Source organism: Clarias gariepinus, chromosome 6 (genome assembly GCF_024256425.1).
Source record: "Clarias gariepinus isolate MV-2021 ecotype Netherlands chromosome 6, CGAR_prim_01v2, whole genome shotgun sequence".
NCBI lineage: Eukaryota > Metazoa > Chordata > Actinopteri > Siluriformes > Clariidae > Clarias > Clarias gariepinus.
Genome location: NC_071105.1, coordinates 27,190,001 through 27,204,463, shown reverse-complemented (window position 1 = coordinate 27,204,463; position 14,463 = coordinate 27,190,001). Strand labels below are relative to the sequence as shown.

Below are 14,463 nucleotides of genomic sequence, written 5' to 3'. Positions count from 1 at the left end.
AATTTTGCCTTCATGCATAAAAAGCATCTCTCTCTCTCTCTCTCTCTCTATGCAAGAGCTCTGGCAAAGGAAGAAAAATGAATTTATAAAATTAATCTCCTATTAAAGCCCAATATCTTTTTGAATTACATACGATTTTGAAAAGTACTATATGCATGGATTTTTTTTAAATATATAATATAAAAATTAAGAGCTTTACAAGTTCTTTTATTTCATGAATGGAGTATCTATACAAGTAGCTGTCCTCCTCTGTTAATGTCAAACCATTTGTTTATGCCTATGCCAGACCAATAGACAACAAAGCCTTCAATTATTAATCTCTTTCTGTGTCATACACAAATGATATGCAAACTTAAGTGTTAGGTGCACCCTAGGTAATAGTAGAATTCGGTAGCCAGTTTTTTTTCCCTACATCAATTAGTACAGTATTTGTTATGATGATTTGTTATGAAGTTCTGTTTACAATGCATCATCAGATGGACTTGTTTATTTTATATACTGCTTATCCTGTACAGGGTCGTGGGAGGCCCGGAGTGTTCAAAATAAATATAATAAATCAGATATGTAAAATAGGGGTAGTGGGATAAAATATACTAATGTAAAAGTAAAACAAATTCTTCAAGAACAGGTCTGTAACCATACTACCATAAAGTTGTCAAGTTTTAAAATGCCAAATATGTCAAGTTTTAAAATCTGTCTAGGTTCAAAGCATGACTTAGCTAACATAATAGAAAATTAGTCACTCACACAAATAAAACATTATTCTCACCAAAGTGCTGACTGTTCCTTTTCTGTTTCCATCATTGAACGCCCTCAATGCAATCAATTTTTAACAGAATTTTAACTGTAATTCACATCATCAATAAGAATGCAACTTGCCTGCAATTTTATGGTTACTACATTTTTCTTGGAAAGATGCTGTTAACTACAGTAACTATTTTGTGTAATTATTATTTTAGGGCATTTTAGCATTTTGTACATTGTTTAAAAAGGTTGCTCTGATATTTTGAACTTATAATAAAAGCAGCTATATGAGTTAGATAAATTAAACAGGATAATTAGCCAATTTATTTAGGACAAGAGGCCAATATGGTCTGAGTTTGCTAGTTCAGAAGGAAAGCAATATGATAAAGAAAAACAGTAGTAAGTCACCAAATCCAAAAAGGCAAGTAATAAAATTTAATGTCAAATATGTGCGAAATGTCAATCAACATCCATAACCATGCAAATACAAACATGTTTGTAGAGAGGGACTGAATGAAACATTAATTTAAATGCAACTTTACTCTTTTTTTATGCTAGGTCAAAGCAGTTATCCGTGTATTCAATTTCTAGTTAAATATTCTTAGAATTGAAAAGGACTCAAAAGCTCAACATTAAGATTTTGTTTATTTCGTGATGCTGGGTCTAATTCTCAGCTGGAATAACATTTGATCTCAGATTAAGAACTGGTATTTAAGTGCATATGTGTACATTTTTGCATTTGTGAAAAGCCTTTGTGATATGACAATAAGAAATGTAAGGCTAAAAATGTTATAAAGGTGATAATGTCTGCCAACTAAATAGAAGAAAAAAAAGTGCTAAGTAATTTTACCATATATTTTATGTCATCATGGTATTGTATATTGTTTAAACTACAATATATCAATAGACGTAAAAATAACTTAATAATGACTGCACTGTATGCATTCGAATGGTTAGTGTAGATTGAATACTAGATATGTTTACACCCTTAATGACAAAAAATGACTACAGTCATGCTTAAAAGTTAGTACCCCCATTTTAATAAGTATATAAAAACATAATCATCTATTCATAGTATGTCTCAGTATTAGCCAAATACAACCTCAGAAGCACATTAACATAACCTTTTTTCACCATGCCATGATTTATTTGACAAAAATAAAGGCAAAAAATGCAGTTAAATAAAATTATTTAATTAATAATATAACATTTTATTATTATGCAATACCAAGTACCCCATTATTCAATAGCTTGTAGAATGAATGACCTTTAGCACCAATAACTTTAAGTAAGTAATTGTTTTCTGAATTACTTTATCAATCACTCACATCATTTTGGTCCATTATTAATTACAACATTGCTTCAGTCCATTAGGGTTTGTGGGCATTAACTTACGCACAGCTTTTTCTTGCCACAGCATTTCAATTGGGTCAAGTTCTGGACTTTAACTAGGCCATTCCAAACCCTTAATTCTTTTTTTCAGCCATTCTGATTTACTGGTGTCTTCAGATCATTGTACTGTTGCATATCCCCGTTTTGACCAAGCTTTAGCTTTCGGGAGGCAGATCACCTCACATTTACCTCTGGAATACTCTGGTATACAGAGGAGTTCATAGTCGACTACAAGGGGCCCAGTTCCAGTGGCTGCAAAAACAAGAATCTATCATCACTTTTCCATACAGTGGGTATGAGGTGTTTCTGCTAAAATGCTGTTTGTTTTTCACCAAACATGGCATTAGGCATTAAAGCCAAACAACTCCACCATTAGTTGCTTCTCTAAGACCATTGCTTCAGGTGCCAGACCAGGTGCTAACACACATCTGAATGTTCCAGACTAGCAAGTTGCCAAAACTTCTGCTTCTACAGATGTCTAAACACCTGCTTACCTTCAGTTAATCAAGGGCTGATGATTTAGCAGCAACTGGCTGAAACTTAGCCCCTCAATCCTGTGGAAGCATTAACTTACTTACTTGTAAGCCATGTTCCTTTTTTATTTGCCTTCATTTTTTCACACAAGGTGATGGTGAAAAAAGTTATTTGCCTTTGGCTAATATGAAGCCCTACTACAATCAGATGAATTATTTTATGTCTTCACACATACACAACAGAAATAAAAATGTGGTACTAACTCTTGAACATGACAAAAAAAAATCTATTTTTTTCATCATCTTCCAGTCTGCATATTTTTTAAAATGCAAAATAATTTAATGAACAGATTTTTGTACAGATATTTAATTACACTTAATAAATGCAGCGCTGTATATAAAATTTCAATAATATTTGACTAAAAGAAAAAAAAAGAAAAAAAAAGAGTTTCATGATGGTTCTCTAACAAAAAAAAAAGGTTGACTACAAAAAGGCAAAGACTTCAGAGACCTCACAGTGCAGAACAAATTAAGAGTAAAACAACTTCTGAACATCTTATAGTGTGTGTGTATAAATAAAACATCTATTATCTTTTATTAAGATAAAAATGTTTGAATAATCCATTACAATTTGGTGTGAAACTAGACCTTATAAAATTATAAAATAACATGGACATATGAATTACTGTTTTTTTTTAAACAAAAGTCATATTTGATTGGATTACATTATCTTTTGCCTCTTTTGTCCCTGTGCCAAATATCTGTAAGCATTATGAAATAAGATTTGTCCATTATGGTTTGCTCTGACAAGTTACTTTTATTTCCACAGATGACCTTTCCTTTTGTCCAGCATATTCTCCAATGAAGGATCCATCCTCATTAAACTGAGCATCTTCATCGCCATAGTCCACTACGCTGTCCCCACTATGTCCTCGCTTTAGGACACCAGGAAGGGAGTGACTGCTGCCTTTCAAGGGCTTTTCATCATTATCACTGCATAAAAAAGAAGACAGAAGACTGAAGAGAAGTGCTGTTTATCAGTGAATTTAACACTTAAAAATGCCAGCTTGATTAGCAATTATTAATCTTAAATCATATGAACCTGTATTTGCCATCTTCAGGATACTTAAGCAGATCAATTGATTTTTTACGTGCCATATTTTTCCCCTTGTATTGCATGAACAAATATGATTTGTGACAGTTTATAAAAATGGTGATATGTTTTTTAAATTAACCCCATTTATTCAGTAAGTTACAGTTCACAGTAACTACAAAAAAGATAGCAAGTTTAACAACATGGCATGTTGTATAATATTCAATGTAATGCTCTCTGTTCAATTTGTCTGCATATTGAAGTAGCTTATACATGATAATATATAACTTGTATTACATAATTTATAAACATTTAATGGTAAACAAGCCCACACTCTCCCTCTAAAAAAATAAGATATATATATCAAGCCTGAAATTATTCATACCCCTGGAAAACTTAAAGTTAAAGTTACTTTAATTCAACCATCAAGTTTTTTTTGGAAATGATACAGGCTTCTCCCAAAAGATAATAAGACGATATACAAGGCATCATTGTGGAAAAAAAATATTTCTCAGCTTTTATTTACATTTGAACCAAATTTGGCATGTTCAAAAGTATTCATACACTTTGCAGACTATCACAGTCTATGGGAAAATCCAAAGTTCTATACCCTTCCAAATATTCCAAGCTGTTCTAAAGCATCCTAATTACCCTGATTCATTGGGAACAGCTGTTTTAATCAACTCTCAACAAGTGAAAAACAGAAGCTCTCTGCTGTTGGTTTGTGGACAGTCATGGCTACGACAAAGGAGCCCACTGAGGACCTGCAGCTGTGCATTGTGGCTGCTCACAAGTCAGGAAAATCCTATAAGACCATATCTAATTGTTTTGAAGTTCCAGTGGCTACAATGCAAAGTATTATTTAAAAAAACAAGATGTTCCGCATTGTGAAAAATCTCAGAGGGAGCCAAAAGTGACACCTGTGCTGGGCAGGAGGATAGTGAGAGAGGGAAAAAGAATCCAAGGATAACCACCACCAAGGCAATCCTGATGAATCTGATGAAGCAGACAGTTCAAAAGACACTGCAGACCACCAAAAGACCACTTCTTCAAATAAGGCACTCAAAACCCCGCTTGGCCTTTGCAAATGCTCATCTGGACAAATAAAAAGGTCTTCTGTTTTATGGTCAGATGAAACAAAAATGTTTTGGGGGTGTTTTTCAGCTGGTGGACCAGGGAACCTAATTACAGTAAATGGCACCATGAAAATGGAGCAATACATCAACATTCTCCACAACATCAGGCAGCCTGCAGGAAAAATTGGCCTTGGCTATCAGTGGACATTTCAGCACGACAACGACCCAAAACACACAGCAAAAAGAGTAAAGACATGGTTAGCAGACAAAACATTAACATTTTGCAGAGTCCTGACTTAAATTTAATTGAGAATCTGTAGAGGGAGCTAAAGATCAGGGTGATGGCAATAAAACCCTCCAAAAGAGTTGGAGTTCTTTGCCTAAATAGGCAAAAATACCAGTGGAGATATGCAGCAATGGATTGCTTTAATAGCCAATAAAGGCTTTTCTAAGGCTTTTCTATGGATTATTGAGAAGGGTATGAATAATTTTGGACATGCCACTTTTTGTTAAAATGTAAATAAAAGATGAGTAATAATTTTATTCACAATGGCCTCTTGTACCTTGTCTATTATTGCTGATTGAATAAAAGTTACTTGAAGTCAGAATTTGGCAGGGGGATGAATAATTCCGGGCTTGACTGTGTGTATATATTTTATACATATACACACACATAGTGTATACACAGTGTGTGTGTATATGTATATATGTGTATATATATATATATGTATGTATATGTGTATATATATATATATATATATATATATCGAAGGCCGTCCTGGTCTCTTCCAGCTCTCTCCTCACTGACGCCCGTCGTCTGGGTGACTTTCCGGTCTGTGATCGGGGGCCTTAATGCAATCCTCCTCGTGGCCTTTTTCCTCTTCGGCGGCAGGGACGCGAAGGCAGGCTCGGTGCGGGAGTGAAGGTGCCACGGGAGTTTGCGCAGTTCAAAGGGCGGAATTCCAGTGTCTTTTTTTAAAAGTCCCTGGGCATGTCATATCGCCCCGCTCACTTGCCACTCTCTTTCACTCCACCGCACATCTCTTTACGTTCTTCCCAGACCCCAGACTAAACTCGGCGCTTTGCTTTTATAATGCAGAGCAAGCCCGGACTGTTATTAACGTTAATTATCGCCCGCCAGCCTGAATAGGCGGCCCCATTCCTTTGCATACCTGCAGAAGGGGGTGCCACCTACCTAGGGATCCTACGGAATGAGCGAGGAGCAATAATAGATTTGGGCGCATGCCATGACAATATGTAAAATGTATAAATACATAGTTTAAATGCATTTTTAAGATGCAACATTGTAATGCACTAAAAGACAAAGTCTTGTTCTGTTGGAAAACAGCATTTACAAAGCTAGATAACTTCAGATCTGATAACTTTAGAGTTTAAATATGCATGTGAATGTTGATTTGAGGTCCTTCCACAGTCGTACAAAATAATAATAAATATAACGGTCACCATTAGCCACAGTCCACAGGTGAACTATAGAGGTTTCTAGATCGATGGAGGATAACTTTAGATATGGCTCCTTACAGTCAAACTACGGGGGCTGTAGATCTTAACAGGTCAAATAACGAACGTCTACATCTCTTATTCAATGTCAGGCACAGAATAAGAAGAGACAAAAGACCCTAAACAAATTAAAGCATTATTCTTTTCTGTTTTAAGGTCTATGTGTAGCTTTTGTCAACTGAACAATTTCATCATTTGTAATATAATTATTACAGTAGGCCTTGCCTATTCATTGTTGTCACATTCATTATTTGTCATTCGTGGTCATACCTACCAGCAGGTCTGCCCATTCCCAAGCTTAACAACACAGCCTACCACTAATGCTGACATAAGCTAGAGTTGATAGTTTGCACTAACAGGCTAACATGACTTATTGTGAGGTAATTTGCTATGAATTGGAGGAAGTCCAGACTCTAACAATAACTGAGTAACTTTTGTTTTGTGTTTACTGGATTAGGATTCAATCCAGGTTTCAATGTGTTTAAGCTAGTCACTCTTCCTGAAAACACGGTTAATCTAGTGTAATTAGTTTTATAATATTGTAAGACAATGTAATCTAATAAGAGGATTCCTGTGCTCTGAGAACAGACCCTCACTGTGCTTCCTCATGCCTTCTTCATCTAAATCCTGTATCCAGACGAGGATACATCCAAATGGCTCTTGTCTGCTAGAACCCTTTTGTTTAATCAGGAGAATGCAAATGCATGTCCTCTCACCTGTCTTTCTCCGGGTCCCTTTATGACTGACTTGTTAATGACTGGTTCTTTTGAAGTTCGGGACGTAGCACCGTTTAAATGTGCTGAGAATAAACAGAGATCTTCAGACATCATGCCTGCGTGTGTGTGTGTTTGTCTCTCCCGGTCGATTGGGCCCGAACCGGTAAGTGTATCAAGGTGCAGACACAACAAGCTAAAACTCTTATTTTCTTAGCTTAAAACTTAGCTCGGACACAATTCTTCTACATTTTAAAACCTAACATCTAGCCACACAAGAAATTTAAAGGCACAGCAAAAATGAAACAATGAAAAGAATTCAGACAAAAACTAAATAATTTACATAATACAACTATTACATTATACTTTTAAAGCATAATGGCTAAAGTGTACATAACTGGCCGTCTGGCCTTTTGGAGCTACTGGAGGAGCATGAATAAGGTGTTGAAGTTGTCATAATACTTGATGGCCAGGGTGATTTTGCAGAAGTTTCCAAATAATTATTGTTGGACTTGGAGAGAAACTTCTTTTATTAAACAAAAACTTGTTGCCATAGGCCTTTTTTTCTGTCTGACACATTAAGGAAAAAGTGTTCAAAAGTGTTTATTAAATCTTTGCTAGGTTTTTAAAATAGTTATGATGACGTAATGTTAAAGAATCAGTAAGAGACTGATAAGCAGCTGGAATCTGCTAATAATCTGATAATCATTCTGGTATTTTATTGACCTTAAGCAAAACAGAACCTGTATTTTTCTGTTTTATGCAGATCACTGCTTTAACTTTGACTAATTTTGGAATGTTTTAATTGTAAGTATTGTTAGGTCAAGTGGTTTTAATAAAAAAATATATAATAGATAAAAAGTCAATTATAGAAAAAATATAATTGAGTCAACAACCAATCCATCTTGAGTTGAATTTAATATTGGAGTCAACTTAAGATTTTGACCTAGGTAAACATTGTGTCAACAAAACAGCAATGTGAAATATTTTGTTTGGCCAGCGAATTTCTCAACAAGTTGAGTATTCTTTAAAAAAGCTGTGCAACTTATTAATAAACTTTTTTACGTTGAGGCGACTTCTTTTTTTCTTTCTTTCTTTCAGTAAACGATGTCTTCTGGGAAATGAAGCTTGACATTGATTCTGTTCTGGCATTGCATGCTAAAGCACAGCTTAAATTTAATTATATACTGTTAATTGTCTGAATAAGTTGTCATTGTTAAGTTTAATCTATTTAAAGGAATTATATGGTCCTAAACAATAACAGGAATGAACAAAAACAGCTAAGGACCACCAAGCTAAGTGCAATTAAGATGACGGTTACTGCCAATAGATTACAAAATTAACCACATTATCATACTGTATGAGGCTCAAAATTCTTTTTACACTCTTCAGTTGAATTCTATGTATGAAAAGGTTGTTTTTAAATAGAATGTACTAACTTTCAGATGGACTAGCGAGAATCATGATTCACAGCTGATTAGTTTAGTTTAGTTTAGTTTATTACTCATTGACCTTTTTTCAGAATTAAGGGGAAATGGTGAAATAAAAACTGAAAAAGGAAAAGTGAAGTAGTATAGGGAAAAGCTGGGAAAAGAAAGGAAGATTGTGAATGAGTGATTTGCTGTACAATACATTTTTTAATTATTGTTATTTAATTACTATTATTATTTAATGTTTATTTTCTATTTGTGAGGACCGGTATGTTTTTAAGTTTAACAGGTAACAGCAACTTACAGTATGCTTAAGATTGCGAGCAACTTTGTTCATTTTAGTTTGTGTGGGACAAAGTTTGCGATTGTGAACTGCGACAGTATAATGATGAAATGAACTCTTTGCTTTTACTACAACTGCCTTTTCTCTTACTCCTCTACTTCCCCTACTATTATTCTTATCCCAAATTTACAACAAACAAACAAAAAATCCACACTTATGTTTTGGGTATTCAATATTGTAGATTTTGTAATGGTGGGGTTATATGCAATGAGATGGCAAAAACTGTTATTAAATAGATCACTAGAAGAATAACAAAATGAACACATATCACTGCTGCAAAGATAAATGTATTTCAATTTTTACAAGAATGTCTCCTACATTATCTCCTACTGAGGACTGTGCATACTCCATTAAGTTTAATTACAAAGACAAGCATTTTTCAAATTAACAGTGATGCAATTATACCTAATTATTACCACAGCACTTGCACTACATACTAAGACCTCAGAAATGAAGCACTGACACAGTCTGGAGTTGCTAGGTTTTTAAATGTTTGTTTGCTTTGTTACCTTTCCCAAAATTTGTTTAGCACGCATGGGCAACTGGATCTGGACACTATACTCTCTCTCTCTTTCTCTCTCTTGCTCTCTTTTTGGCACACACACACACACACACACACACACACGTACACCCATATGCACACCTCAAAGTGGGTTAAAATTAATGTGTCAATAAAATACAGAATTTTTATATAGTGTGACTTTAGAATTGGCCTACCTGTATTCACAGAAAGTCTCGTCATTAATGCCTTGAGATTCCAAGTCTGGATGGAGATCTTCTTTTTCTTTTACTACAAATAGGGGGATAATTTTAGTTCTTTTAATTTCACTAACACAACTATTAAGGTAAATAAACCTATAAGTTAAATGAGGATCCATCTTGTGTAGTCAAATACTTTCACCATTATATAAAAGCTTTATGTGTAACAACACCTTCAGGCTAACACCGCATGTCGCTCTATCTTTTTACAAATTTTATGATGTAATATTGTACAGGTATTTCTTGAATTCTGTTTCTCCTAAAGACCTTTCCCCATGTTTGTCCCTTATAAACATCTTTCCATGTTGTCTGTCCATTTATCTCACCCTGTTATGCCCATGGTAATCATGTCTTGTTAGTAAATGACCACAAAGAGATTGATATGGGGTGTATGCAGGTACTTACCAGAATACTTCCCTCCTTTATTCCTGTTTACAAAGCAGGCGATGAGCACGATGAGTGTGAGTAAAGCTACAGCACACATCAGTCCAATAAACCAGCCCTGATTTGAAATTCCACTGTGAATGCTGGCCAAACCTGAGAAACAACAATTTGTTTAGAATTTGTTGTTGCCGGCACTTTAGATTTTTTTTTGGTGCTACTGATTTTTTTTTTTTTTTTTTTACAAATCCTTTCTTACAGGAACTTATCAATTTGCAAAGTATCAGAATGGAAATAATGAATAATACAAATCCTGCTTTTACAATTATTTAACTTTAAATGCTGGGAGGGGGGCACCTAATTCCTTTCCATTGAGTTGGTAATATTTAGAGATACACATATAATCGGTTACACACAAGAGCTTTAAGGACAATGGTATAGCAATGGGACACTTGTTGGCAGAGAACAACCCCTTCCCTCACCTTTGGCCCTGGTCCTGATAACATCTTCAAAAATGCTAGAGCTATCATGCCAGCTTTTAGCCATAACACGCACTGTATATTCTGTCCCAGGCTCCAGCTCCTTAATGACCAGGAAAGTCTTAGAGGAGTTAATGACCTCAGATATCTTCCAGTTACCTTCACCTATAGAAGGTGCATAACCAGGGAAAGGGTTAGGCAGGGGTTAGTAAGCCAGAAGCTTGGAGTTAATATTAATTAATTAAATAGAGGTGTTAGTAAGGTTTTATTAAGTCAGAAACAATTATTTAAAAATGAAATTTAGCACAAAAAAAGTAAACAGTAATGTAATATCTAAACAATCAATTTCATGTGGGTGCTTTATAATCACTGTGTACTTCTTACTTTTAATCTGTGACTTGCATAAAGATATAAATTAGGGTACAAAATCAACCTTTTTAGCTATGATGAATGTTAAGGTGGGCTTACGGTTTTTCATATATGCAACATATAACTCTGAATCCATTTGTTCCTTCCCCAGAATCCAGCTGATATTTGCAAAGTTGTCGCTAACTGAGGCACTAATGTTCAACACAGTGGGTGCTAACAGAAAAAAGAAGGGAAAATAACATAAGAACAAATGCTGTTAGTGTACGTCAAGAGGGTCAAAAGAGAGCTGTGTTTAAGAAAAAGTTCTGCTTGATTATTTCAGGAGGGGAGCAGGATTGTTTTCATGTGTCCCTCTTTTTTACAGGATTACAGAAATAAAACGTTACATATTAGCGGAAAAGCAGCATCTACTGTATGTGATTCCTGCTAGAGAACATTGCTGAATGCATTATTATAACCAAAAATAAAAAAAGACAGACAGGATTGACTACTTTTAGGCCATGTCCACGTAGACGGGTATTTTTTAAAAACAAAGATTTTTCGACTTCGCTGCCTGTGTTGTTAAACTGCCATCGCTCTGTCGTCTAAGTTTCATATGTAGCAGCAGTGAGCTTCGTAGTACATTCAGGCACCTCTGATCGTTAACATGATGTGTGAGTAACTGCATGTGTATGTAGAAGCATGCAAATAGTCCAGTAAGTAGCAATGTTACCACAATCACTAGTTTACTGTACACAAGTCCACTATTGCACAAATATCCTCATAAACACAAGCTGACGTCGAATCAAGGAGACTAGCACACAGACATTGACATCATAGGCACACAACATGACATTACAACAAGCCAAAATCACTGAAAACTGAGTTTTGGAAATCTTCACTTTGGACAGAGTTTTCCAAAATCTCCGTTTTCAATGACCAAAATTGCGTTTGCATGTGGACGAAAGGCCAAAACAGCAGATAAAAATATCAATTTTTAAAAAATACCCACTATGTGTGGACATGGCCTTAAAATATCAAAAGAAAAATGGCAGTATAATGTTGAAGCAAAATTATAAACCTTGTTCACAAGGATTATTGCTACTGAGCATATTTTAATTTCTGTATTGTTTTAAGGACATGCTTAGCCTCCTGTTTTAGCCACACACTAAATGAATAAATAATAATTTGCCTCTAAGACGTAGCTTACTGATTGGGCATATGCATTGACAACCAGCTTGTGTTTCAGGAATTTACACAAACCGTGAGTACTAAATAATGAACAAGGTAGCCATGATACTCAAATAAAGGGGAAAAGGGGCTTTTTAAAGTCAAGCACACAGACCATGGTCTGACATCAACACACGGGCTAAATGTTCTCACCAATTTTTGGGTGTCCCAGTTTTCCAAAGGGTGTTTAGCTGTCTGCTTTGCTTAATATACATCCCACACATGGAAATGTCTTCTCTGATTAAAAAATCTGAACATAACATCCATCACAATCTTTCCTTCTTCAGGATGAGTTTTTTTTTTTTTTTAAACATAGTTTTTTGTACACATTTTCTTTCATCGCACTATTCAAAAATGGCACCTGCTAATTTCAGACATATTTCTTTTCTCCCTATCACAGCAGCAATTCCCATAAATCGCAGTTCACTCTCATGCTTCCATGTCACAAGTAAAAATAAAATAGATTGTGTCTGTGTTTTTGGAGGTGGGTGGGGGTTATAAATACTGAGTGCTGCTGGCTGTGTCTTTGTCATTTGGGTCTTTGTGGGATTAAATAGGACAAGAAGCATCTGCCAGCACAGCAGTATAGGAGAAGTCTTCATGATAGGCCAAAAAGCACCAGAAGCCATTGGAGCAACAATCCACAGCTTTCAACTGCTACCATTTATCAATTTAAGTAGTGGGAGCTGACTCTCTATCTAGTTCTGTTTTTTACATCTATATTTACAAACTGTATCCAACAGTCACACAGGAAATTTTACCAATTTAAATGCTGGCTGTTTGCTTGGTATTGTGTTACTAGAGCTTTTTTATCGGCTCAACAAATCATAACATTTGTGCTCCATATTTGATCTGTCATAAACAGTGGAAATGTAATTACTTTCTTCTTAGGGTTTAGGTTTTAACAGTAGACAAGGTGGACAAAGTGCCTCCTAATAAATAAATAATTGCATTTGTAAATTCACAGAAATTACAGAAAAATTAGCTTTTCTCTTCTATTCCCTTATTTTTAATATTTTTTTATTCTGGACAATGCATGACTAATTTTAATGATGAACCCTTGTGTAATACCTAGAGACGAAAGAGTGGCTTTAGCTACGGGAGAGACAGATGGTTTTCTTGGAGTTCTCGACTGTCCTGAAACGAAAAAATTAAATCTTGAATTGTCCACTACATTTTTTTTTTCCAGTTAAGTTTCTACTTGGCTCTAAATTAATCTATGCATGCTACCCTAAATGAGCTCAAGTGAACTAAAGGACTATTCATGACTAGAACAAATTACAAAATATTAAATGAAAACAAGGACTCTACAGTGTTAGTTGATTTAAAATCATGTGATTGCAGAATATTTCTAAATGGCCTGTCTCATCTATGGAAGGAAAGGTGTGCCTGATAATTAGGTCCCCCCCCCCTACATGCAGCTTTTTGTTTATTTTCACAATAGTGATCTTAATCACTGAATGAAAGCTTTTTTTTTTTTTTTTTTAAAGTTTGTTTATTCTGAAAAGCAAGCACAAAAAACTACAGTACTATATGAACCCTGCTATACTTTGCATGTTTTTATTTAGTAATGAAAATTACTAATAATGTTAACTCTACTATCACTAAATCTACATCTATGGAATAAAGAAGACGTCATACTGATGGTGAAAGTTGGCACATCTGTTGAAGCTGGCAAATTAAACAAATAAATAATAAATAAAAAGAACAAAATGCATAAAAGAGACAGCTTGGTAAAGGCAGTATATTTTGAAAGCAAATAGCATCTACCTTTTTTTTTTTTTTTTTTATGAAAGTAACACACATTTGCCAGGAAACATGCTTTAGCAGCACATAGGGAAAGATGCTGAACTCTAATTAACTGGACTGCTCAAATTGTTCCCTGTAATACTGCTGAACACTGAGTTTACATAGCAGCATGTAATAATTCCCGCTTTCCTCTGCAGTACCTCTTTCCTCCTAGTGACAATATTGTTTTGGTCTGTTTTTGATGAAGGAAAGATGATATCAAATTTTCTTATAAAATAGACAATTCAATTTGAAGTTTGTTTTTATTAATGCCATTACTATTACTATTCCATATATTAATGGAACCTTCTTTTATGATATGTTGATCCAGTGTCGAGTCAAAAAATGTATACACACTTCAGGAAAAGAAAAACTTGTATAAATATTCTAATATTAAATTTATTGTTATACTGTATGTTATATATTAATGGTGGCTTAGTGGTTATCATTTAGCATCTCCAGGTCCTGGGTTTAATTCCCACATTAAAGACATACAGATTAGTGCATATGCAGATTTTTCCATAGTGTTTGAATGGTTGGAAAAAATTGGTATAAATACAATGGTCACCATTTGCCACCACAGTCCCTAGTTGGACTACAGACGTTCCTAAAAGGATGGATAATGGGTATATATTGATATATATGATACTTTTATGATGTATATTACAGTCTATTAATATGATATCATACTATTTT

At 34.7% G+C, this 14,463-nt stretch overlaps 1 protein-coding gene across 6 annotated transcripts in view; it reads right to left on the bottom strand.

The window, feature by feature from the left end:
• Positions 1 to 1,356: 1,356 nt before the first annotated feature.
• chl1b (cell adhesion molecule L1-like b) overlaps positions 1,357 to 14,463 on the bottom strand; it is an 86,226-nt gene continuing 73,119 nt past the window's right edge. For 4 of the 6 annotated variants that reach the window (XM_053499043.1, XM_053499042.1, XM_053499041.1 and 1 more), the window contains 5 exons: positions 10,870 to 10,983; positions 10,405 to 10,566; positions 9,947 to 10,078; positions 9,500 to 9,572; positions 1,357 to 3,602 (listed from right to left, as the gene is read on the bottom strand). In XM_053499043.1, coding sequence (XP_053355018.1) covers positions 3,401 to 3,602; positions 9,500 to 9,572; positions 9,947 to 10,078; positions 10,405 to 10,566; positions 10,870 to 10,983 — 683 coding nt within the window. In that variant the 3' untranslated portion in view covers positions 1,357 to 3,400. The remainder of the gene's footprint in view (positions 3,603 to 9,499; positions 9,573 to 9,946; positions 10,079 to 10,404; positions 10,567 to 10,869; positions 10,984 to 14,463) is intronic. The other 2 variants (XM_053499045.1, XM_053499046.1) reach the window with 1 other exon arrangement.